This window comes from Grus americana, chromosome Z (genome assembly GCF_028858705.1).
Source record: "Grus americana isolate bGruAme1 chromosome Z, bGruAme1.mat, whole genome shotgun sequence".
In the NCBI taxonomy this organism is placed as follows: Eukaryota; Metazoa; Chordata; class Aves; order Gruiformes; family Gruidae; genus Grus; species Grus americana.
The window spans coordinates 3,313,724-3,337,050 of record NC_072891.1 but is presented as its reverse complement, the minus strand read 5'-3'; the positions used below and the strand labels follow the sequence as shown (position 1 = coordinate 3,337,050).

The 23,327-nt window shown below is 37.9% G+C and overlaps 1 protein-coding gene and 1 long non-coding RNA gene across 16 annotated transcripts in view; one reads left to right on the top strand and one right to left on the bottom strand.

Moving 5' to 3' along the window:
• The window catches only part of DYM (dymeclin), a 220,222-nt gene that overhangs the window by 48,623 nt on the left and 148,272 nt on the right, over positions 1-23,327 (bottom strand). For all 14 annotated transcript variants that reach the window (XR_008574614.1, XM_054809295.1, XM_054809304.1 and 11 more), the window contains one exon: positions 17,909-18,011. Coding sequence is in view for 13 of the 14 variants with exons in the window: in XM_054809295.1 (XP_054665270.1) it covers positions 17,909-18,011 (103 nt within the window). In the remaining variant the exon portion in view is untranslated. The remainder of the gene's footprint in view (positions 1-17,908; positions 18,012-23,327) is intronic.
• The window catches only part of LOC129199217 (uncharacterized), a 48,939-nt gene that overhangs the window by 3,381 nt on the left and 22,231 nt on the right, over positions 1-23,327 (top strand). The window lies entirely within an intron of this gene.

Here is a 23,327-nt window from a genome sequence, read left to right as displayed (position 1 = left end):
TTCTGAGCCCTTATCCATGACGCCTCACTATAATTCTTCAAGTGTAACATTTTCAGTGAGATTCCCCCGAAAAAAATATAATTTGCAAACATAAAACATAAAAATTTGTAATTGTAAGCAACTACTTCCTTCATGACGCAGATATGACTTAAAAGGCAATTTTGTCAGCAAGGAAAAACAAAAGGATACACATACCATATATTTAACACATATCAAAAAGACTAAAAATGCCAAATTAACTCCAAACAGACAGCTCCTCATTTTACCAGAGAGAAACAAGGAGGAAAAATTTGTAAACTGTTCAGATCCATCAGCTGCATCCACAAAAAGTCTAGATGAACGGACAGCTTCATTTTCCATTACATTATTTTTCAGCTGGCTTTATGGATGTTAAGGAATACTTCAAATGATTATGGTTTTGGACATAGAGCAGTTAGCTCTTCCACTGCCTGTAATGCAGCTATTGTAAACTCCAGGGTGATGTACTCTCGTGTGTGGAATAGACAAGTTAGCACTCCAGGGAATTTCACCTTGATAACATAATTTAACAGCATCCACAGTTATCATGATGTAAACTTCCCTTTCCTCTTTACAGGGGAATTTCTACAGTTAAATAGTTTCAAATAATTTACTTTATTTTTAGTTACTTTAAGAGAAGCATATGTATCTTGTTTGTATTAGCTTTGGGGAGCTTCCAAGAGAGCTGTCTGAATTTCCTGCATTTTCAGCAGAAAATAAAACCTTCAACAAAATAAACTCACTCTGCCAAAGAAGTGGAAGAGCAAAGGGGAAAGAAGGAAGCACATGAGAAAGCTGCTTTTACATTTCATGTGCAAATGAACTTCAAAGCCAAGCCTTTCGTTACAGAAATCTTATCTTCATCTATTTTACTGGCATATACTCGCTGGCTGTTGTATGTCAAACCCAGATAAATTTTGGACATAACGTTGAATTGTGGGAAAGTAGGTATTAAGTGAAAAATTGCAGGGCTTATGGTGAATATAACCTCAAAAACTAACCCCAGTATCTCTGATCACTGCTTAGAAATGAAAGTAGGGCTGTCGCACCAGGAGCAAAGTTTGTTGCCAGACACGCTGCTAAATAAAAATACCATTCTGACACTCACTATCGTTGCCTTCCTGAATAACCACGTAAGCTGAAAGCACAGATTTTCAGCACTCTCTCACCATTTTGTCAAGCCAGCCTATACAGTAATGCAACATTTCCCAGGAGAAACACACGCTTTCAGCCCACATCACGATGCAAACCTCCAGGACAGCCTGCGACAAGGCTACACTGGAGGAAATACCATGGTGGTGTGTCCTGTCCCAGAGAAAACAGCCCGGGAGCACTCTGCTCCAAGGGAAGACAAACTGAACGACACCTGCCAAGGTACCAAACCCAACTACTTCAATCCTCCAAAGACCTGTTTGCCACAGGGTTTGACTTCAGTAGCCACTGACCAAGAAAATATAAAGCCATTTCTGAGGACAGGTATGTATCTGAGTGAAGGTGCAGTTCTTTTATTGGCACTTCTCATGCAAATTGACCATACCATGCTAATTATTCTGCCAACCTAGAGCTAATCCACAAATCCACAACTCATCTCCTGGTCACACCTTCAACTTTATCTCTTCTTCCATTCATGCCTTGCTATCTTTGAAATTCCAACCCTAACTCACTTCACGTTGAACTACTTTAACTTATCCCTAACCCCCTACAAAGTCAGGTTCCCAAATCAATCAAAACTTTCTAGACATTGGTCTAAATTCCCTCAGTGCTGTATTGATTCTTGGTGATGCTTCACTCTCGTAGCCCTGTGTCCATTTTACCTGTTTACTGAGGATTTTACCATTGGGAAATCTTTTGGTTTATTTAATTCTTGTATTGCATGTCCCTGCGTGAAATTAATAGTAGCATGGGAAGTTAACTGGCAAACAGTTTTAGCAGAGTAACTCCTTCACTGAACAAGCAGTGAGGTATAGTCTCTCTTTTTAGAGAGGATTTCTGCTGGCAGCATGGCAAAACTTCCGTAGGAAGGAATAGATGTTGATTCCACCTGCCAAACCTACAGTTTGGTTATTAGGGAGATGTGACCCAAAGGTGTTTCACTTCCCAAGGGGATGCTACGACTACTAAGCTATGCTATAAGTAGAGCTCCTCTGCTTTAAAAGTAAAGAATGAGCAGGTGTCTGGACCCAAAAGGATGGAGAGGGACCCAACTGCAGGAGACGTGCAGACTTTGGCATTTTTGTGAGACTGGGATTCAGTATGCCGACTGCAGAATGTGTTCAGTTCCAGAGAACAGGGCTTTAGATAGTCCTCCTCTTTGGCACTTCATCCCGGCTTTTCCAAACTCCATTCTTGGGAACCTCCCATCTAATCCAAGAGCTGAATTCCACCCTGGAAAGCAAAGGGCTGACAAGTCTGCTTCTCCAGTAACTTCCTAAGATGGCAAAATGACAAAGCAAATCATATCAAATTATTTTCACCCCCAACTAGCTTAAGAAAAGTAAATGACTATGGAAGGCATTTACTCAAAGTCAAGTTTCAGTGGCTGCTCTAAGCCGACCAAGAAGCTCCAGCATAAGGGGATCCACCACAGTGCCCAAAATACCTGACGGTCACCAGCTAGGGGCTCCAACACTGTCCGTGCAAGAACACAGTATTTCCAAACCACATGCAACCGTGACAACAACATGCAACTAGTATGTAGTAGAACTAAACCTGATCGTTTTCTAAGGTCCCACAAAACCTGGGAAGCCCTGCTGCTAGGAAAATGACAATGTTCAGACTAAGAAAATTAAAGTTGAATCTGTGAATCTGTATTTTTCTCAAATCATACCTGAAATAATAATGAAATTTTTCCATTGTTAAAGGAAATGGAGAATTCTCCATTTCTCCTTGAAAGTAAGCAGTATTCCCTAGAGGTATGGGAAGATTTAATTTGGTTTGACCGGTAGAACAGGAAAGGACAAGTTCCATATGCAACCCCAACTCCATCATACAAAGGTAAATAGATGATCATGATACAGGCTTTAATTAACAGAACCTGTCTACCTTGAGTAGAGTTCAAGACTTTAAAGATATTACTCAAGTGAAAAAGTTTCTGATTCCAGCACTACAATGCAGCCTAGCTGTAAAACGTCACCAGCAAAAGTGTTTTTTGGAGGTGTTATGCAGTAATCACTGCTACATGAACAAAAACTTTGACACTTCCTAATTCGGTGTGGTGTGGTGTTTGGGTTTTTTTTTAATTGCATGGCAGGTCTTATATAACACTCACATAAAGTTTCACATTTTTGCATTTAATATGTGAGTGCTACTTAATGACATCTCTAGACCTAAAAATGTATTCCTTACGGATGACATCTGATGAACCTGTTAGAACTTTTTGCAGGAGGGTACAGTTGCTAACATATGCACTGATGTTTGTAGTTTAGTATGTACTTAAGTCCAGATTTAAGAATCCTTATTATATCTTTAATGCTTGTTGGGAATGGGTTCTTACGCTTTTTATCCTACATGATGTTTAACTGAATTACAGAAGCCTTTATTTCTCTCACGAAGAAGAATAAGGTGGAAAAACATTACATCTTGCAAATAGAGAGAAAAAAGACCAATTAGCAATTTAAACCAAACAGTTTTCTTCACATTTTCCCTTCACACCTCCCAAACTTTCCTTTATACAGTACACCACAGTTATAGGAATGTAATTTTTCCACCAGTTCCTTATAGCCCCAGCATCATCTCTGACTATATTATCAACTATTTTCTTCACCCTTGGTATTATGTTTGGCAGTAACAGCTATGACACTCACTGTAAAATACATATACATCTAAGAGCAGATTTCCAATTAACCAACTGCTGTCATTCAAGAAAATCACTCAGTGCTACAGATTTTGCAGACCTATCTTCAGTGTCTAAGCAATTTTAATTAAGTATCAAAACTAACCAATTTAGATTAGATGTTAGAAAGAAATTCTTTACTGTTAGAGGGCTGAGGCCCTGGCAGAGGTTGCCCAGAGAAGCTGTGGCTGCCCCTGGCTCCCTGGCAGTGGTCAAGGCCAGGTTGGATGGGGCTTTGGGCAAGCTGGGCTAGTGGAGGGGGTCCCTGCCCATGGCAGGGGGTTGGAACTGGATGGGCTGTGAGGTCCCTTCCCACCCAAACCGTTCCCTGATCTGTGATTCTATGAAACACCGATCCCTCACTAAAGCTGTCAACTGCACAAAAACTGAACTCAGAAGTTCTCCACTGGTTCCTCACTGAGAAGATACTGTGGTTCAGCATCTTTGCCATGACTTTTGAAAACCATCATTACCTTGGTACTATGACATTCATCTTCCACTGAAAGCAACACTCTGAATAATTTTGACTAATTAAGAGAAGAACCATCACAAGGCAGGCGATGTAATCCAAGTTCTCAATACTAAACACGGACTGCACCAAGTTTCCATAATTTCCATACAATCCAAGTAGAAAATCTTCTGGTCCTGATGACGCACTGGATGTCAGTGGGAAAAATCTGTGCTACTCTCAAGGCACTTGGCAGCCAAAAAGTTCTGTATTCTTGCCCTTAGGGTGAAAATTGTTATTGAAATTTCTGCGGGAGGTATAAGTAAGTCAGAAGGAGTTTGCAGAGCAGACATTTCCAACATAACAATTCGGAGAATGTCAAGGAGACAAGGGAAGTGCTGTTACTGCTGAGGCCACCCAGCATTCTTCCCGTCGCTCCTCAGTGTAAGACTCCTGCTTTGCTCATACAAGAAAAAATCACTGCAAAGGTAAATTGAGTTAAATAAGACATTTAAACACCATAAAATAAAATAAAACTGTAAATGGCCTCCTGACAATATTAGCTAATAATAATAATAACAACAAGTTGTTGATTTAGCTGGTTGCCATTCATACAGAAGGTGACAGTATGCATACAGAAAACTTTTGATGATGGTGCAATACTCTTTGCATGTTGTAGCTCCTTAAATACTAGCAGTGGATGATAAAAAATGTCAGGTCCCAGGTAACAGACACTACATACAGGTAACGGTACAAGATTCCTAAACTATTGTGAGCAGGAATATCTGCTTTACAGCCATCATTTTACCCCAGAGCTGAAGCTAAATCATGGAGAGTGCTTCCATTTCTTCTGATCTATTAAGATCTAGCAGCATGGTTAGAAAAGTAATTCAGAAATACAACTCTGAGACCTCTTGGCATACATACTATATTAATTCTTTCAGTGGTATTAAATATTTTGAAAATTAAAGGGGATAGATAAACAAAGATGTGAGAAACCTATTATATTAAAAGGAAAAACTGCATAATAGAACTTTGAAGTGGTTTGCAGTCTAAAGGATCTGTAGGTAAGTCCTTTAAAAATACCATAAAGTACAAGAAAGTGCTTTTGTTTTCCTCTTACCTTACTACCTCTTCAAAACTAGTCACTGCCAGTAGTAGCATCATTTATTCTATTAAGATGGGCTTGAAAAACCTCCACAATCAAATTTCAAGAACTGCTCTCTCCGGTTGAAAAAAATGCAAATAGGAAGGAGATGAGAACCAGCCTTTTGAAGGCTGATAGCAGGCAAACCGAATAAATGGAGCAACTTTTAAATTAAACGTTGAGTTTACTACATTCCATCTTATTTTTCAAGTCCGTTTCCCTGGACACTGCATCAATTCTGATAAACACGGAAGATGATGACCACTGCTCCGCTTCCTGCTGAATGGTCTGGAAGCTTACAGCAGCTGTAGCCTGAAGGCCAAAAAATGAACCTTTAACTGAGATTTGGAAAACCCCAAACTCACAGAAAATAATTCTAGAAATCTATGTACACAGGTACCTGTTCCAAAATGAACTATAAGCAACAGGTGATATTTTCACAAACGCTGAAGCAAAATACTCTTGATAGAAATATGTAAAAACTGCATTATCCAACTAAGTAAAATTTCCTGAAATATTTATGAAGTCTCATCTATTTTGGGACAAAACTTAATTTTGTGTAGCCTGGTTCATAAAGCGCAGCAGTGACAGACATGGGCAAGATGACAGATCACCGTGTTTGAAAGACAGAGAGCACTTGGGTGTGTTGCACATCCATCCTGGAGTCAGTCAACTGTTCACTGACAAAATCCTGTAAGCAATTATGATTGTTTACCTATAAACTAAGCTAAGTTTTCTAATGAATTCTAATTAACAGAGTCCACCACAAGGTAAGAGGGCTAATTTATTAGTAGAAAAATAATTCTATATTTCAGAAAAATTCAGTGAAGTTTTTTCCCATGGGAACATGACACAACTTTTCCTATCGTCTTGATTTATTAACATCTAAAAGATTAGTGTGGGAATGGGAAAACTCGTCATTATTTGTTTAATTTTTTCTTCTCTACATTGAGTAAGCATCCAATTTCTTTGCAAATGCCACAGATAAGTTGCTGGTGAGTAGCTTAAGGACCTGCCTTTAGGAACTGCAACATCCATTCTCTTTTCAGTTTATCCGGAGGGAAGTGATATACTTAAGACTTTGTTTCCTATCGCAATGAAATAAAATAAAATCTAACCTGTAATGTTACAATCCATCTTCTTTTCTCTAGAATAGGGTGGTTGTTTTTTGTTATTAGTAAACAGTTTCTTTAAGGTCAAGTGTTTGGATTAGCACTCACACAAGTGCTGGAGTGGAACAGCCTCTGTACATGCTGTACCAGCTTGATATTGAGAAAAATGCAGCGGAACACAGTGTCTTTGAAGGAGATGTCATATACTTCAATAGCAGGACACAGCTTTCAGCTTGGGCTCAAGCCGAAGTATGTACAAGAGCAGGTCTGGAAAACCTCCACCACATTCCAGTAACATATCTGAAGGGCAATAAAAAAAAATATCTTGCTCATCTCAACTTTGTTTCAAAGCAGTGTAGGCAATCATGGACATCTCCATGATTAATATAGGAGGATTAAAGAACAGTAATATATTATAGTCTTTTCTCTTTATGAATGCTTTAACAGATACTTCCCTGAAATATCTTTGTTTGGTGTGTCACTGGCAGAAAACAGATGTAGTACATGACTATCAGCTTTTTGTTTCTTTGTTTTTCTTTCCCCTTTGAAAAAACATTAGAACATTTTATGTTGGTACAAATCAAGAAAAAAAAAGAGTATTTATTTATGTGTTTATCCAAACCCCCTCCTGCTATTGCTTTAAAATTAAAGCTGCAGGGTTAAACCCTCAAAAAGCCAGACATGAGATTGAAAGCATAGGCTTCCCCTTATCCTAATTTAATGGCAAGTTCATGTAATTATCATCACAGAGTCCTTTAACCACCACCTTTGTATTTAAGTCATAGCATGCTAAGAATTGATACTTTTTGTCCAACTTCTGGGTTATTGTTTCTGTAATTATCCAATTCTGTGGAAGAATTCCTACTTACAAAAACTAATTTAGTGTATGAAATGTGCAATGTATTCCTCATATCTCGCTTAGCTCCTATAACTACAAAGAAATGAGAAACTTAAGAGAAATCACTGGTTACATGAAAGGGAGATAAAAGTTTATCTTTCCAATTATGACTGTGAAAAACCATTAGGATGACTTTATAGAATTCAATAAATATGAGAAACAGATTTTTCTAAATTTTTATTTCTTCTAAATACACTCTTCATGTGTTCTGACAGGTTTCCCACAAAGTTATTTCACAGAGAACAAGAATCCACCACCGTCAGTAGGGATGAACAAAATTAAAATGCTTTCACATTTCTTTAATGCTGCTTTTCAGACCAGGTGATGAGGAAATCAGTTTTTAGTAAGTGGCTTATTTTGCTCCATGTGATGCTGCTTAGGCACAGCAGGAGAGGAACCAGCCCTAGCAGGGTAATTTCGGGTTTGAATTTCTGCCTATATCAATCCTTTTCCTTCTCCTAACCTTTTTCCTTTTCACTTCGTACCAAGACTCTTACAATCTTATTTGACTCATCCTCTTTAAAATATTGTCCTTTCCTTCATCCCATCATTTGGTCCCCTGGCCACACACACAGCCAATTAAGAACAGTTGGATGACATTATAGGTAATATTAACAACAGCCATTAGCAGGAGAATTGTCCTCAGTGAGACAATGCAGTATGTTGTTCGGGGGATAACATCTCTCCAAAATGACAAATTTTAAGTTGATGAGACTGTGCTTAGGTAACCTGGACACAGCTGGAATAAATGTGGCTCTGCAGAGGTCAAAAATGGTCCTGTTTTAACTTCTTCATGTTTCAGTTCAGACAGATTTGAGCAGCAATTTGACAGCAGAACAATTCCATGCATGATTTTATCCACTGTCTTCCTTTTACCATCTTTTTCAAGATCACTAAGTCTTGATCTACCTTTGTTTCTCTCATTTTCTCTGGCTGTCTTTCAAATTCCAAATCACAGATATATGCAATGAAGATCTCTGTTATACTTTTTTTAAATAACAATTTACTACCTTTCAATATAAATGGATTGATTTTTTTAAAAACAACTAAAAGAGTTCCAAAACCTCACTGTTTAATCTGTAAGTGTCCTGTAAAATACTAAGAGAAGAAATTGGAAATAGAAGGTGCAACATCAAAAAGTTCTCATGTTTCACCAATATCTCATGCAGAAGAAGTAGCATAAAAAGATTCCAATTCCAATTAAGTATTTAGTACCAAATAGCCTAAAAGGGTCTGAACAGACTTCCTTCTGCATCCATTTCCTTTACTTTATATGGCTCCATGTTTAAAAAAAGAATTACTGAGATGTTTATAACATATGGTAACATACTTCTGTTTTTTAAGCACTACATTTTTCAATCAAAACCTTGCTTTAGGAACATTAGAAGTTTGTTTTACTACATTGTTGAAATACATAGCAGTTACAAAAATAAATCCTACTCTTTGGAGAGCTACTGCATTAGGTTTTTCATTTGTCTATGGAGGTTTAAAAAAGAGGAACCATCCAGAGCAATCAACTTCTGAAAAGCTCTGAACAGCCCACTCATGTGAAGGAGGCAGGAGGAAAAGCATCTGAAGACCAAATCAGCAAAGATGCTTCAGAAGATCAGTACTTTTACTTTTCTCATCCAAGCACTTCAAAATTTGCCATTAGTCTGAGCTGAGCAAATGTTGGCTTATAAGGCACTAATAAACAGTATTTACAGAGAGTGAAGTGTTAATATATCAAATACTCTCTCTACGGCTTATACTGTACCACACCTCAGGCCCTTCTAAAATCCCAGTATTGCAGCAGGTTGCCAGCTCTCTCAAAGGAGGAAAAGAAATAGAAAATTATGATGCTTATGTTTGGCTTTCTTCAAATGTGTGGAACGATCAAAATAACTTGCTCTTTAAAAGACTTTACTAGGTGTTTGTATTGCTAATGTCAGAAGTTCTTCCTACTTCAAATTTGTTCTTATGTCTGATAAATCTGAAGAATGAAAGGTTTTCAATCAGATAATCGTACGATGCTACTACAGCACTAAATATTCTTTTAAAAAAATAGCAATTTTCATCCTTATTTTCTTAAATATTGAGAATTTCTAAGTGAAATAAGGCTTAATGCAATCTATGTAACACAAATACCAAAGACTTTTGGGGAACTCCTGAACGATGAAAGAACACCACCTTTTTGAACAACATCATCTTGCTGCTCTTCAATATATTTCTCCAAAAATCCTTCAACCACAAGCATATTATTAGAGACAAAATAACGTAAAGACCAGCTGCAAATAACTATTAGTCCTTCATACCAATATATCGAAGTTTAAATAGACTGAACTTCACCAATATCTTTATCGCAGGATTTTAGGATAGTTCTTTCTGTTGAAGGATAATGTATGCAGCATTTTCTCAGGAAAGTTTCCAATTCATTTCAAGGAAAGAACCAAGTAAGAATTCAGACAGAACTGCAGAATTTGGCTATCACTCGATACAAAAGCTCACTTTAGATTTGGGTTAAGTTGGCTATTTCAGTCTATTCTGAAATTGCTATTTTTTGATGATATAAAAATAGGGGGATTAGGTAGGAGTAATATTCTTTAAACTAAAATATAATTTATCTGAAGGAGGGTATGACTAATATTTAGAAAATGTATTTATAGACCTCTGGCTCAATACTGGAGTGGAGACAGACATACCCAAGAATAACCTGATATTGAAAATGTCACTTCTGCTCATAAGCCATCAACTCAGAGTAATCAAAAAGAAGGTAATGCAGTGCAAAACAAGGTGATTCTCCTATTAAATGCAACTTAAATTGCTAGAATCCACATACCATACAAGAACATTAAGATATGGTATTGGTTTACCATATACTACCTTCAGTAAACAACAGCCTAAAAAATATTTTCCTGTTTAATGTATTTTATTACAGCAGACAACAAAAGGGTCTAAAAATTCACACACAAAAATGAAGTTTTTTTAGACATAAGGCTAATGCAATCAAAAAACCTTACCAAATTTCTTAGTGACATATAAAAATGCAAGACAATATAGACAAAAAGTATTGAAGAGACCTAGGCAGTGCTTTTGGTGAAGAGTAGGTGGCTTCTGAGTTTTGAAGAAACATGATAAAATAAACTAACTTAGCTTTCCCCCCACCCCAAGCTTTTGTCAAATATGGACATATCTCAATTAGGAGTCTTGATTTAATTTTCTAAAAATTTCCCATTCTGCCAATGGTGTGTTTAATTCTACAGCTAAACAACTCGTACACATTTTGTACATTCACAGCAGTTACCACTAAGCAGTATTTTTACAGACTACCAGCTAAACAACGTTAATCGCATCACTCTAACTCTGTTATGGCTGACCAGTTTATTTGGAAGTGGATTTAATTTCATTTCTGCATCATTACTAAAGTCATCAGATGATCACAGGAAAGACTTCCTACTTCTTCACGATAGCATGCATTTATAGGAACACACTTATGTCTGGTGGCAGAGATCTGCATTAAATCAGTTCTTTAGATAATTAAAAAAAAATCAGACCGAGCTGGAGCATATCTAATGTAATATTAGATATGTAAGCACAGGCCATATTACAGGACTCCAAAACATCATAACATTTATTTACAGTTTAAATATTTTTCATATTGATAGTAAATGAAATACTTGTTTTCTATGTGCTGGATAGGCTAAAATCATTAACCTACTTGCGCAACATCCTTCAGAAAAATATGTCTTGAGCACAAGATCCCATAACTTTAACTGAAATACCAAACTATTACATGAAAAAGCCCTGGTTAGTGCCATGAAAGGGGTAGAAAAGGATTTATATGACAATGGATGGTAGACAAGTATCATGGATAAAAGATTTTTGTCTACAGCTGTTAATACTATATATTCCTAGAATACTAATTTTGCTTTAGTTGTGTAGCAAGGCCACAAATAAACTGCATATATTGAAAATAAGGCTGACTTCGGTCTCTTGAATCTATGGTACTATCATCTTTCATCCACTGTAATGTAACTGAATCCAAAAAATTTACAGATTTTAGATTTGTTTCATCATGTCTAAAAGAGAGCTAATGCTGCAATTCACAGACCTCATTTTACCTACTCTTTAACAATTCCAAATTTCTAAGATAAATATGAAGCCCTTCCTTATAAAAGACAATTTCTTCCTAGGGAGTAAATGAAACAGGAACCTTTTAACATCTACCCATGTACAGGAGGGAGATTAGGTTGGTACTCTGTTGGAGAAACTAAAATGAAGGACTATTTATGAAGTACTTGCAGCTTTGAATATAATCAACTGTAATAACAAGATACAAGTTACAGAAAAAAATTCTTTTTGTTGAAACCACTTTTGTAATACTGCTTTTTAATAACCCTCATAATGGCCGAATTAGAAGGACCCCAGCTGAAGTCATTCATCCCACATAAAACACACATTGCTTTTTCTTCTTAGCTTTGTTTTACAAGCTACATTATTTCCAGATGACGCTTGAGGGGCCTAGGAGTTTCAAGAATTAGATGCTTAAATAGACAGCTGCTTTCTATTTACCATATAAATCAAGGCTAAATCAAAGAAGAATCTAAATATTGGACTTCATTTAGCCCATTATGGAGCACAAACTGAGAAGGAAAAGAAAAAAGAAATATAGAAATCTCATCACCCAAATGCAAAGTTTAATTCCCGCTATTAAGACGAGAGAAAACCTCATTGACACTCGCAGAATTCCAGGGCTCCATGTAACACCAGCTCTGCACAGCAGGTAGATTTAACTGGGTTGGTAAGGAGCCAGGACGAGAGTCGGCTCTGACTGGGAACTCTCCCAGTACCACCAGGCTTCCCTACTGCAGACCTGTTATATTTATATATATATGTGCATGTATGAATATACATAACTCACTGCATTCATATTCTTTACATTTTTCCCTTTGGATTGCCAACATGCATTTATTTCTATACCTTAACTAACACAGAAAAACCAGAATTTGGACAGGAGGTTAAAGGGTGGCTCTTCATATATTCACAGGAGTACACTTGTAAATATGAAAAGTCTAACACAACACCACATTGTTTCTATCGTGGACAAAATTTCTCCACCATTAAAATGCTGTTTAAGTGACAGTCCTATATATGAAATAATTTAAGATATTGGCACTAAGTAGGATTATTTTTAGATTTTTTTTCCCTAACACCTTTAAGCTTCTTCAGGATAGAACAAAGCATGTTTCTTTATACAGCCAAAATTTAGAAAGTAAAAAAAATACTAAACTGAAATGAATTTTAGAAGTTTTTCCTATGTAGCTAGTGATCATCATACCTACACTATTTTCTGTGAATATTATTCCATGAAAGCAACTGAAGGCTGTAGGTAAAATCGCCATGGATGGTAGAGAGACAGCAGTGTGGGGTGCTCAGGACCGTGACCCCCACCCTGGGTGTCGAGTGGTTCTCAAAATGTGCTCCAAGGAGTTTGCGTTTCACTACTAAGCCTTCATGCCCACCACCAGTAAACAGGAGTTTGGGCTCCCACTGACATAAAATCCCTTGTCCCTGTGTTGCATTAGATGATGAAATAAATTTAGAAACCAAATCAAAAGCTATGTATCCAAATACAGACCCAAGTGATGATGCACGCCAAACTATTTGAATCTCAAAGTATTCCTCCATTTGATTTTTATTTTCCGCAATTTTTTTTATTAAATCAGTGAGAGAATTCTGAACCTTTGACATAAGCTTGCCAAAATTCAAAATCTTCTCTCTCCTTCACCATCCCCTCTCTCCCTAGAAATACTTAAGGAGAATCCCTCGTTATCCACTGCCGTATAACAAGTGTTGATGTGCTTGAAAATTGCAGACAATGCTATGAAATGCTTAAAAAGCAACCGTTTGGGTAGATGGTAGCTCCAACTAACTAGTCTGACATGCTACTTTCCAAGGGAACTTAGCATGCCTCCAGTTAGGCTGTTAAGTACCTATGATTTAACAAATTACATTATGCTGTAATAAAATTACAAAGAAAATAATTGATATGTTTACTTAAGTAATTTGTCTTGATTTGAACTGAAATAAGCAAAATTCTCAATTATTTTATTACCAGTTTTCTTCTTTGTTAAAAATTTTGGAAAATGTGCTTTCATTGAATGCAAGAAAGCAATTAAAAAAACCTAACTGGATTTTTCCAATTTCACCAAGCCTGGAGATACTCATGGACAAGGACAACTTGACCAAAGTGTGGTGTTTCAGAAAAGGTCACTACTACTATGAAAATAAAGCTTAATAATAAAGCTTATTAAACAACTGGCACACGAAGTAGCATGAGAATTGGTCTAACCAAGGATCATGTCTCTGAGGTGACGGTTTGATGACAGGAGGTTCTTCTCTCCTCCCCACTGGCTTCTCCATCCTGCTCCTGAATCCCATCACATTGACAACAGCTTATCATGAAAGGACCAGGAAACTGGCCTAGCCTTAATAAATGAAACAATTTGCTCTTTTCTTTTTTAAAGCCCAGAAAATTCTTTACTGTTAGCATCATGAGGTACTGGAACAGGTTGCCCAGAGAGGCTGTGGATGCCCCATCCCTGGAAGTGTTCAAGGCCAGGTTGGATGGGGCTTTGGGCAACCTGGGCTAGTGGAGGGGGTCCCTGCCCATGGCAGGGGGTTGGAACTAGATGATCTTTAAGGTCCCTTCCAACCCAAATCATTCTATGATTCTATGATTCTAAAACCTCAACAAGAACACTATGAAAGCCAACTGGGTCAGTTCCCTATCCTAGTTCACAGCGTAATACTCACAGCTTTGTTGGTACAAAGGGAGCTGATGGTAGTCCGCAGCAGATACTCACAAAAAGACTGTAAGAAATATAGTAAAGGAGGATCCCAGTATATTCTTACCACCATCAACAACTGGCAGCTTAGGGACTGTGTATTAGGTCAAAACCATCGGTTTTTACAGTAATGAAAACCAAGCAGAAACAGAACTACTACTCAAGTGCTCAGAAATTAGGAAACGCCCATCTCATCTAACCTCCATTTGCTCCCTTTGTGTGGCTGCATTACGGCACGGGCATACTGTGCCACAGCACCTCTCCATCAGATGATGTTCACAATGGACAGGGCTCAACTCAAGAACAGTGATGCTGCCGTCCATATCCTTCCAGTCCCTAAGAAGGAACACACAGTACTTACCGTAATTTCTTTTTCAAAGTCTAGTACTCACAAGTGAGTAGAAAGACTCAAGACAAGACCATAATCACAGAATCAGGGAACGGTTTGGGTTGGAAGGGACCTCACAGCCCATCCAGTTCCAACCCCTGCCATGGGCAGGGACCCCCTCCACTAGCCCAGCTTGCCCAAAGCCCCATCCAACCTGGCCTTGAACACTGCCAGGGAGCCAGGGGCAGCCACAGCTTCTCTGGGCAACCTGTGCCAGGGCCTCACCACCCTCACGGGGAAGAATTTCTTCTTAACATCTAATCTAAATCTACTGTCTTTATTTTAAACACATTACCCCTTGTTGTATCACTACACCTAGAATAAGCAACACCTAGAATAATTTTATGTACGATTTAACCCTTGTGACCCAGGTACCATGGAAATTCACTTTTGGATTACACAACACTGCAAGGAAAAAGAATTAAATAAATTAAAAAAGAATTAAAATAATGAGAAATACATTTTTAAAAGACATGTATGATCTGAATGAAACCTATGAAGAGAATAATCTACTAAGTAATCCTCCTCCTCTCTAGACATAAACCTGGGCAGAGGAGGCAATCTCGGTGCTATCCCTTTCCTTAGCTCCACGCTGGAATACAGCAGTAGAACAGGCTTCAGGACTTCAGACACTTAAGTTATCTCAGTTCCTACATTCTTAGCTCTTCTTATAGATGATACAAACATGGGCTTTCAGAAGCAAAATATGTTGAAGTAACTGAAATCTGGCCTCAACTTTTATTTAGTCAACTGTCTGTGCCTCAGATTGAGCTGGAACATGAGCAATCTGGGGAAAAAAAAAGCACCGTGCATAGAAGAATACATTCTTCTTTCAAAACACAGGCAACGAACTTCAGTGATTTTAGTCTCCCCTACAGCAATCTTTCCAACTGCGGTCCTTCTCCCCTCCCTCCCTACGTCACACCAACAATAAAAGGGAAGAAATTCAGTGAAGTATCTAAGTCTCTGGGCTGCACTCCAGAGTGCTTCCTCAGCATTGTTCCATAAACTGCATCTCTCAGCTCTCTCCATGTGTAAGGGGATAACTTTGTACAGAGAGCACCTTGGGTCTTTCCTTAACTGCAGTATAGTTAGTATCCAGTAAGTTAAAAAGAAGTCCAAAACCTACAAAATATTTTTCAAGCCCCAAATTCTTACACACACCAAAATATATATGCATATACATCATCACATATATACAAATATAGGCCTATGTGTGCATGCACATATATATATATTTATTTATTTATATGTGCCCTTGTACAGACACCTGTGTATCACGCTGTTTTCTTTCCTTTGAACAGCAGGGACGGTAATTTGTTTGTCTCAGGAAGAAAATACAAGGGTCTCTTTTCATAAAAATAAGTGTTCTCCTTCTGACAACAGGCTACATAGAACTGCAGTCCCTGCATTAGTGATGTAAGTTAGTGATAAAAATTTCAGCCCTCTCCTCTAGGCATCTGAAGATGATTGACAGTTATTTAACCAAGACCCCACAGAATCTCAGAGGTTACTTTCAAAATACACAGCCTTTAGCAGCAATTCCAGCTTATGGAGCCCCCGTGCCCATAAACCCTGTCCCAAGCACTCACTCCAACCCCTCTGGGCTGTGATACTGCACGTTATGCAGAACTATCTCGTGATATCTGATCTGGTATAGTATATGATATGATATACTGCAGGTATGAAAAGCCATCACCTTCACCAAAGCAGCGTCCCTTTACCCTGGAAGTCAGCTGAAGCACCAAAGCTCTCCAGGACAGCTCAACAGAGAGCCACAAGACCACAGGAGGAATTTGAACACGTAGCAGTGTAATTGCTTAAGCTGGAACCAGGCATGACACTGGGGTTAATCACCACTGAGAAATACAGCCCCAAGAGCATTATCAATCACAACACTCAGCAACGCTCAACGCATCCAAAATACCGCAGTGGGAGCCCCTACGCCGTGAGTCCTTATTGCTCAAGAAGCGAACCCCATGGGAAAGGACCATCGAATCCTCTCCAAGGTGTCTGAAGTCTCAGGGGCTTTCAGTTCATGCCCACGCAGATGAAAGAGCTTTATGCAGCTTGTCTGTCACCTTACCAGGCAAACAGAAGCGGGATTTCCTGCTCTTTAACCACAAACTAACTCCAGGAGGTTCTTGCTGAAGTGTTTCAAGTTCTAAAAATTAAAGGTCAGATAGCAGCTTCTGGGAGAGACATCAGGAGCCCTGAAACCACAGGTGTCGTAAGGAGCTTCACACGAATTAGGGCACGGAAGGGCGGCAGGAACACACAGGGAAAACCTGCCAACTACTCCTGGGATCTATAAACCCGCGTGTCTCTGAATAATGAAATGCCTCTAGTCTGTATGGTACGTATCAGCCATCATAACTAAAAGATGCAGGTTAAGAAACCTGGTTAGTTAAATTAAATTTAAATCATTAAACTATTATATCAAATTATCTTTTTAGGTACTTTTATACTTAATGTTAGAGTAATTTGATAGTAAAGTCTCGGACAGGCATGTCCTGGAATATGTGTTAACACTGAAAATAAAACAGTTGTTACATTCTCATCCTCACAAATCCAGAGCAACTCATAAATCCATTTTTTAATTTTTTTTTTTTTTTACACAGTATTGCAGTGAGAGTTCAAATGAGTACAAGCCAAAGATACTTCAGTAGTACAAAGATATTATTCAAGTCCTTGGAAGATGTTTCCTCCTTGTACCAAAACTAGAGATTTTCCAACAAGCCGTGCAATTAAATTACAAAATTGTTGCCTATTTGTGGGTGTTGGCTCAGTAAACTGAAGAGGACTGTACGTATCCACGTGTGCAGAACGTACCAATTTGCCCCACAACTGCAGTACTTCCCCCAAAGGCTCCCTGGGAATTGTTTCAATCATTTGTAGGCACTTTAACATACTGTGGATGCCAAAGCCCTGTTCTTAAAAATAATGTTTTTAACTGTATGATTTAAATATCCTGAAATACAAATGGCTTGAGAATTGCAAGTTGACAGGGTACAGTCAGTCTCTTAGCTATGAACAGTTGCGGTTTTGTTTTGCCATTTGTAAGTGTGATTTTTTTTTTTTTAAAAGACATTTCAGACATGACATCATTCATACAGGTTCCTGTATTTTGGTGTCGGTGGTTGCTTAGCTGTCACAAGTTTTGATAAATCTTTGCAGATTTAGGGATGTACCACTTCTGTTTTGAAGCACCTACTAAAACATTAAGTTCGGTACTCACATAATCAGGAAGCGGAGAGTCATTTGAACCGAGGGAACCTCTTAAGGACTGCGTGGCTTGCTCCAGCACTTTGTTATGTTTTTTAGACAACAAAGAAAATAAACTGCAGGGGGGAAAAAAAGCAAAAAAAAAAATTAAAATAAATTCACAGCAATGTTCTGAAATAAGACTATACAGTCAGAAGAGATGTTCTATTATTTACACAAACTTGAATAAGAAAATTTTTAAAATGCAATGCACAATAGTTATGGAATTTATTTATTTATTAACATCTGGGCTAAGCAACAGCAGAATTTGAATTAGAAATATTCTATACAATAAATGACGTGAAGAACATCATATGTGCGTGGTTAAGTTCTTAAAAGTCAAACTGTAACAGAAGGAATGGTATACATGCAATGTTAGTTCATGACCAGTACGTGCTTGCTAAAATGCATTTTTTTTAAGTACAGTACCTCATGCAATATATGTTAAGCATCTTAGGTTATTGAAATCAATAATACACATTTGCTTAGTGCACGAAGAATCCAAGCATATGACAGAAGCTTTGGGTATTTGGAAGCTGAGTTTTTGCATTTTACTAGTAGATGTTCTTTTCAAATGTATTTTAGCTTAAGTCAAGGAATGAAGCATTACCTTAGGTTTATAAATAACCTGTGAAACCAGAGGTTCATATACATACAGAGAAATAAACACTTTTTTCATCCATTTTGAAAAAAAAGGATGGCAGTGACACTCAGAGGATGGTATAATCTGATACATGAGAAGAACGTAACTTGACTGCAAAGGTGCAAGGACAGATGAGAAGTAAGCAGAAGCAGTGGACAAAGGCCACCAGTTAGTGCTCCACAGCTTCAACAAGTCAGAGAATTCTGTAAAGCTGCTGGATATCTGAAAGGTGGTTTTCAATTCACAGATAAACCACTTTCCCCCCTCCTCACTGCCATACGTTTTACGGATTTCTGTATTTAAAAACATTCTCCTGGTGTCTTTTTGGAGGACTCCTATCAAGCTTTCCTAGAATGACTGTGTTGGTCCTCAGAGGGTAAAAAAGCTGCCTTGACAAATAAGCATCAATGAAATTCACTAATGTCTGAGCATGTTGCTCTTGGAGCTGGTTACCCTTGGGACAAGGAGCAGTGGCAGACTCCTTATTCATCAGATTCAGTTAGAAAATATTAAAGCCAGTTTAGTAATTAAAAAATTAAGTGGCAAAATACTACCTCAGTGTTATATTCTAGATAGCCTCTATTTCTTGGAACTGAAGTTGGCATTTTCAGTGCTTGGAGGCATGTGCTTGGAAAGCTTTTCTGCCGCAAGAAATGCTCCTCAGCACGTGAAGTCCTCTTTTTTTTTTTTTTTTTTTACTTAAAATATATCACTGATGTTGTATCCTTCACAGACAGCAGGAGTAGATTCCTTGGAGTATCAGTGCTTGTCCCCATGTTGCTAGTCAAGAGCCTCAGGAAAAGGCTTTTCCAACACTTCTCACCACCACAAGGAATTAGTTATGCTTCTCAAGCCCAAATCTTACCTCTTGAGCACCAACTCAATAAATTCCACCATTTCCCAGCACCTCTTCAGTTAGATATTTCTTTTAACAGATTAACAGTCTCCCTTTAAGGACAACCTTTGCCACACTTAAGACATCTAATTAACCCACATAAGAGCCCTTGAGTAGGTTGTACCACCCTCAAGGTTCAGCCAGAGTCTGCCAGCATGAGGAACGGGCTCAAGGTGGCATGGCCGAAACCAGGGTCGGTACCACGGCTGCCCGACTTCTGGTCTGGGGCAGTGGTAATCACAACTGGGCTGATACGGCAAGAATGAGATTACAAGAATGAATCTCAGATGAGATTGCCACCTCCGTGGTGGTTACAAGGGTTGAGAAAATTTGGTGTTTTCAGCATAACACAATATATTTGACGTCATGACAAGCGGAATTTAATTTTTTCCTTCATGCTACCCAACACAGCCTCAATAAGATGTGTCATTCCTGGGACCAAATGCCAACCTCCCACTAATTCACAGCTATTAGTCAAAACCACTAGAACATTCCCTGTTAAAAAGGGAAGAAGCAATACAGAAATAAGATATATTAGTAGGTTTTCCACCTTTTTCCCCTGCTATAATCTGCTATTCTATTCACAGACTGAATTTTTGTTCAAATCAGAATTTGGATTTGCAAACTGGTCCTTGGCCTGAAACAGCAGTGCTACTTTTCGAATCACTGGTATTTTTGAAGGCTCAGATTTCAGAGATACTGTCATCAGCACCATCTAGTGCTGTGGAGACAGAATAATCAGTTAAAACCAACCTGGTGATGTTTTTGAGAGGGATGCTGCTAGAACAGGCTAGATCTGGTGTCTGTCTGCTCCAGAAGATATAGATAATTTAACACAGAGGAAGAATTTGGAAGAAAAAGGATTTCCAAGGAGTAGATTCTTCTCCAAAATACATAAAGTATTTTGGCTATCAAGGAAATTTAAATATAAACAAAGAAGTGGGATCAGGATTTTGATAAGTGCATTTATTCAATACATGTGAAGAGGAAAATGCACATACGTTAGTATTCTGCATGGAACTGGAATAGCAAAGACCAGATTTATTTTCTCTGGCAGAAATCGACAGAACTGGGAAAAAGAAGGAGAAAGGAAAAGGACAGAAGACTATTTCTTTATACTCGCACCAGTACTGAGGCACTTCTTTGTGGGACTGCTGCCCAGAACAGTGATATTCAGGTTAAAAAAACCCCTACACAATTCTCATCTTCACAAATTGGTTATCCTTCTCAAAGGAACCATCTCTTAGAGGAGCATGAGGCCAGGGACATGTAGGCAGGAATTTTTCATACAGAGGATAAAAACATATCACAGAACTGCACCCAGAGAAAACTCAAAGAGCTCCACAGAAATACTACAATGAAGCAGAAAAAATTAAGGCCAGATACTGTGGTTAACTACTGAATTCGGAGCTCTGAAGGAAGCAGCGTTGCCTCCTGAAATGGGGTAAAACTTCACCACCAAGTAATTCACTTATTATGCCTCTAACTCTGAAAACCACCTTGATAAATATCACCTTCAGTTTTAAAGTATCAGAACTGATTTAGTTGCAATCCTTAAAAGTCATCTGCATGAAATTTAGCTCATAAAAACCTTTTATCAAGAAACGCTGCCTTGTAAAGGAGATGCTTGATTTTGCAGCAAGGTACAAGAAACAAGTGCCAATTCACACAGAGGTGGAAATCAGGACCGTGTCCCAAATTTTATTCACGTGTTTTAGTCACACTCCTACTTTTGCCCCATTAAAAATCAAGTTGAGATCAAATTGAAAAATATGTATATTGTGTGGTCACGGAGGGTACTGTGTGGTCACGGAGGGCAGCCTGCACCTGCACAGGTTGACAAGAATACAGAATTTTCTACCAGAATGATTTTCCTCTTTCTTCCATTCTTCTCCATTGAGACTGTGGAGCTTGACAGCCCTTTGATCTCAACCGTTAAGGACACTTTATAATAATAACAAATTATGTTCGGAACAATGAAAGTGTGTTAGAACCTCAATCCACCTCTCACTCACAGAAGTACTTACAGACCAATATTTACCAAGCAAAATAATAGGTTGGAATAATACCAAGATGAAATAACAAGTGGTATCTATTACAGATCGTCAAACCATGCATGAGCTCAACCACTGAGGAAGACTGAAGTCTCGAGTTCTCGTATTTCTGATTTTATATGAATTATGAAAACATTGCTTTCTTAACTCCCTCTACACAGATGAAGCATTTCTTTTTAATTTAACACAAGGCTGAACCTCGATCAATAAAGAAATGATTACAGACTAAACAGTAATGGTTGCTTAAATGCAAGTGATTTGATTATGTGTTATTTGCACACACAATAAAATTCAAACCAGTAATATATGAACGTAATGCTTTCAAAAAGCCAATTCCACAAAGCCTGTGGATCCAAAAAAAAAAAAAGAAGCCAATAATGGAAACTCATTTAACAACTTCCTTTTTGGTCCACCAAAAATCACAAGCCAACAATCACAAAAAAAAAAAAAAAGCTTCTGCAAGTTATGCAGAAAGTCTAATTTACAGCAGGTTGAAAGAGCTTATAAAATATACTTCTCTCATACAAAAAATGAATGCATAAAGTGGAACTTTTATAACTAAAAAACTAGAAAAGAGATAAGGGAATTAAAATTAGAAGTTGAAAGTAAATACAAAGTTAGAATTTGTCAAAACCTGGAGCTTTCTGAAAGCTTTGAAAAACGAGAAGGAAAGGTACCAGTCTACTTTATTTTAAGAAAGTAAATAGGATGACCCAAGATAATGACATGCCAATTAATCCTGAGTATAATAACGGAACAGGGATCGTGAGACTCATTCAAAGGAGGGTATCACTGGCATAGAAAAACAGACCTTGTCAAGCACACTCAATTTTTTTTTTTCAATGAGACTAGAAATAAGAAAAAGCATGATAGTACTGTTGTAACAGGCTTCTACATGTCATTTATATGACTTTGTTCCACCTGGGATGTTTTCTTAAGAAACCTGAATGATAAAAAGCCACATGGCATGTGTCATAGGAACTGAAAAATCAGACATCTGAACAGTTTGAAAAATCTTCAGATTTGAATGTTGAAATGAGTTTTCTTAATAGGGCCAAGCAGGAAAATATTCTTGGCCCTTCTAAATGCCAATAGCTATTTATCATTTGCTAAAGCTAACAAAATATTTTCAATGATACAAAGATGATATAAAAGATGATGCATATCACCATACCTCAACAATAATGAAATATGATTAAATTTGGCAAACGACGCATTCATTACAGGAATGTCAAATAAAGAGAAAAGGGCATTGTTATTAAAGTTTTCTTTATCTTTCAAGTAGTTGGACACAAAATAAACCTGTGATTTAATGCAGCCAAACTCAAAGGCATAAATTTAGCAGCAAAGAACAAAAGTTGCTCCCTAAGCGTGAAGGATCTCAACCTGGGAGCTGCAACTAAAGACCACCAGACCAGCAAACAGCTGCCCATAACTCAGTAAAGCTGCTGAAAGAGTAACTGTCTTTGGTATTAACAAAAATATCCAAGTTTTGCTCTCCAGCACCTGCCGCTGGCATCCTGTGTGCACATTTCACAACAGTGGTTTGAAAACACAAAGGTTCAGAGAAGAATCAGGACATTAATTATTAAACCAGAAAACACACCTCTCCAGGAAACGCTCAAGAAACTCAATTATTTAATGGATTTGAGAAAAGATGAAAGAGTTGACCAAAATAAAAAATAGGCATATGAGGAAAAGAAGTTTGTTTATAGAGAATCCTTCAAGCTATCAGAAGAGAACAAAAAGAGTAATTGAAACAGAAACTAAAGTACCAGTTGCACGGGCAAAGCTTTTTCTT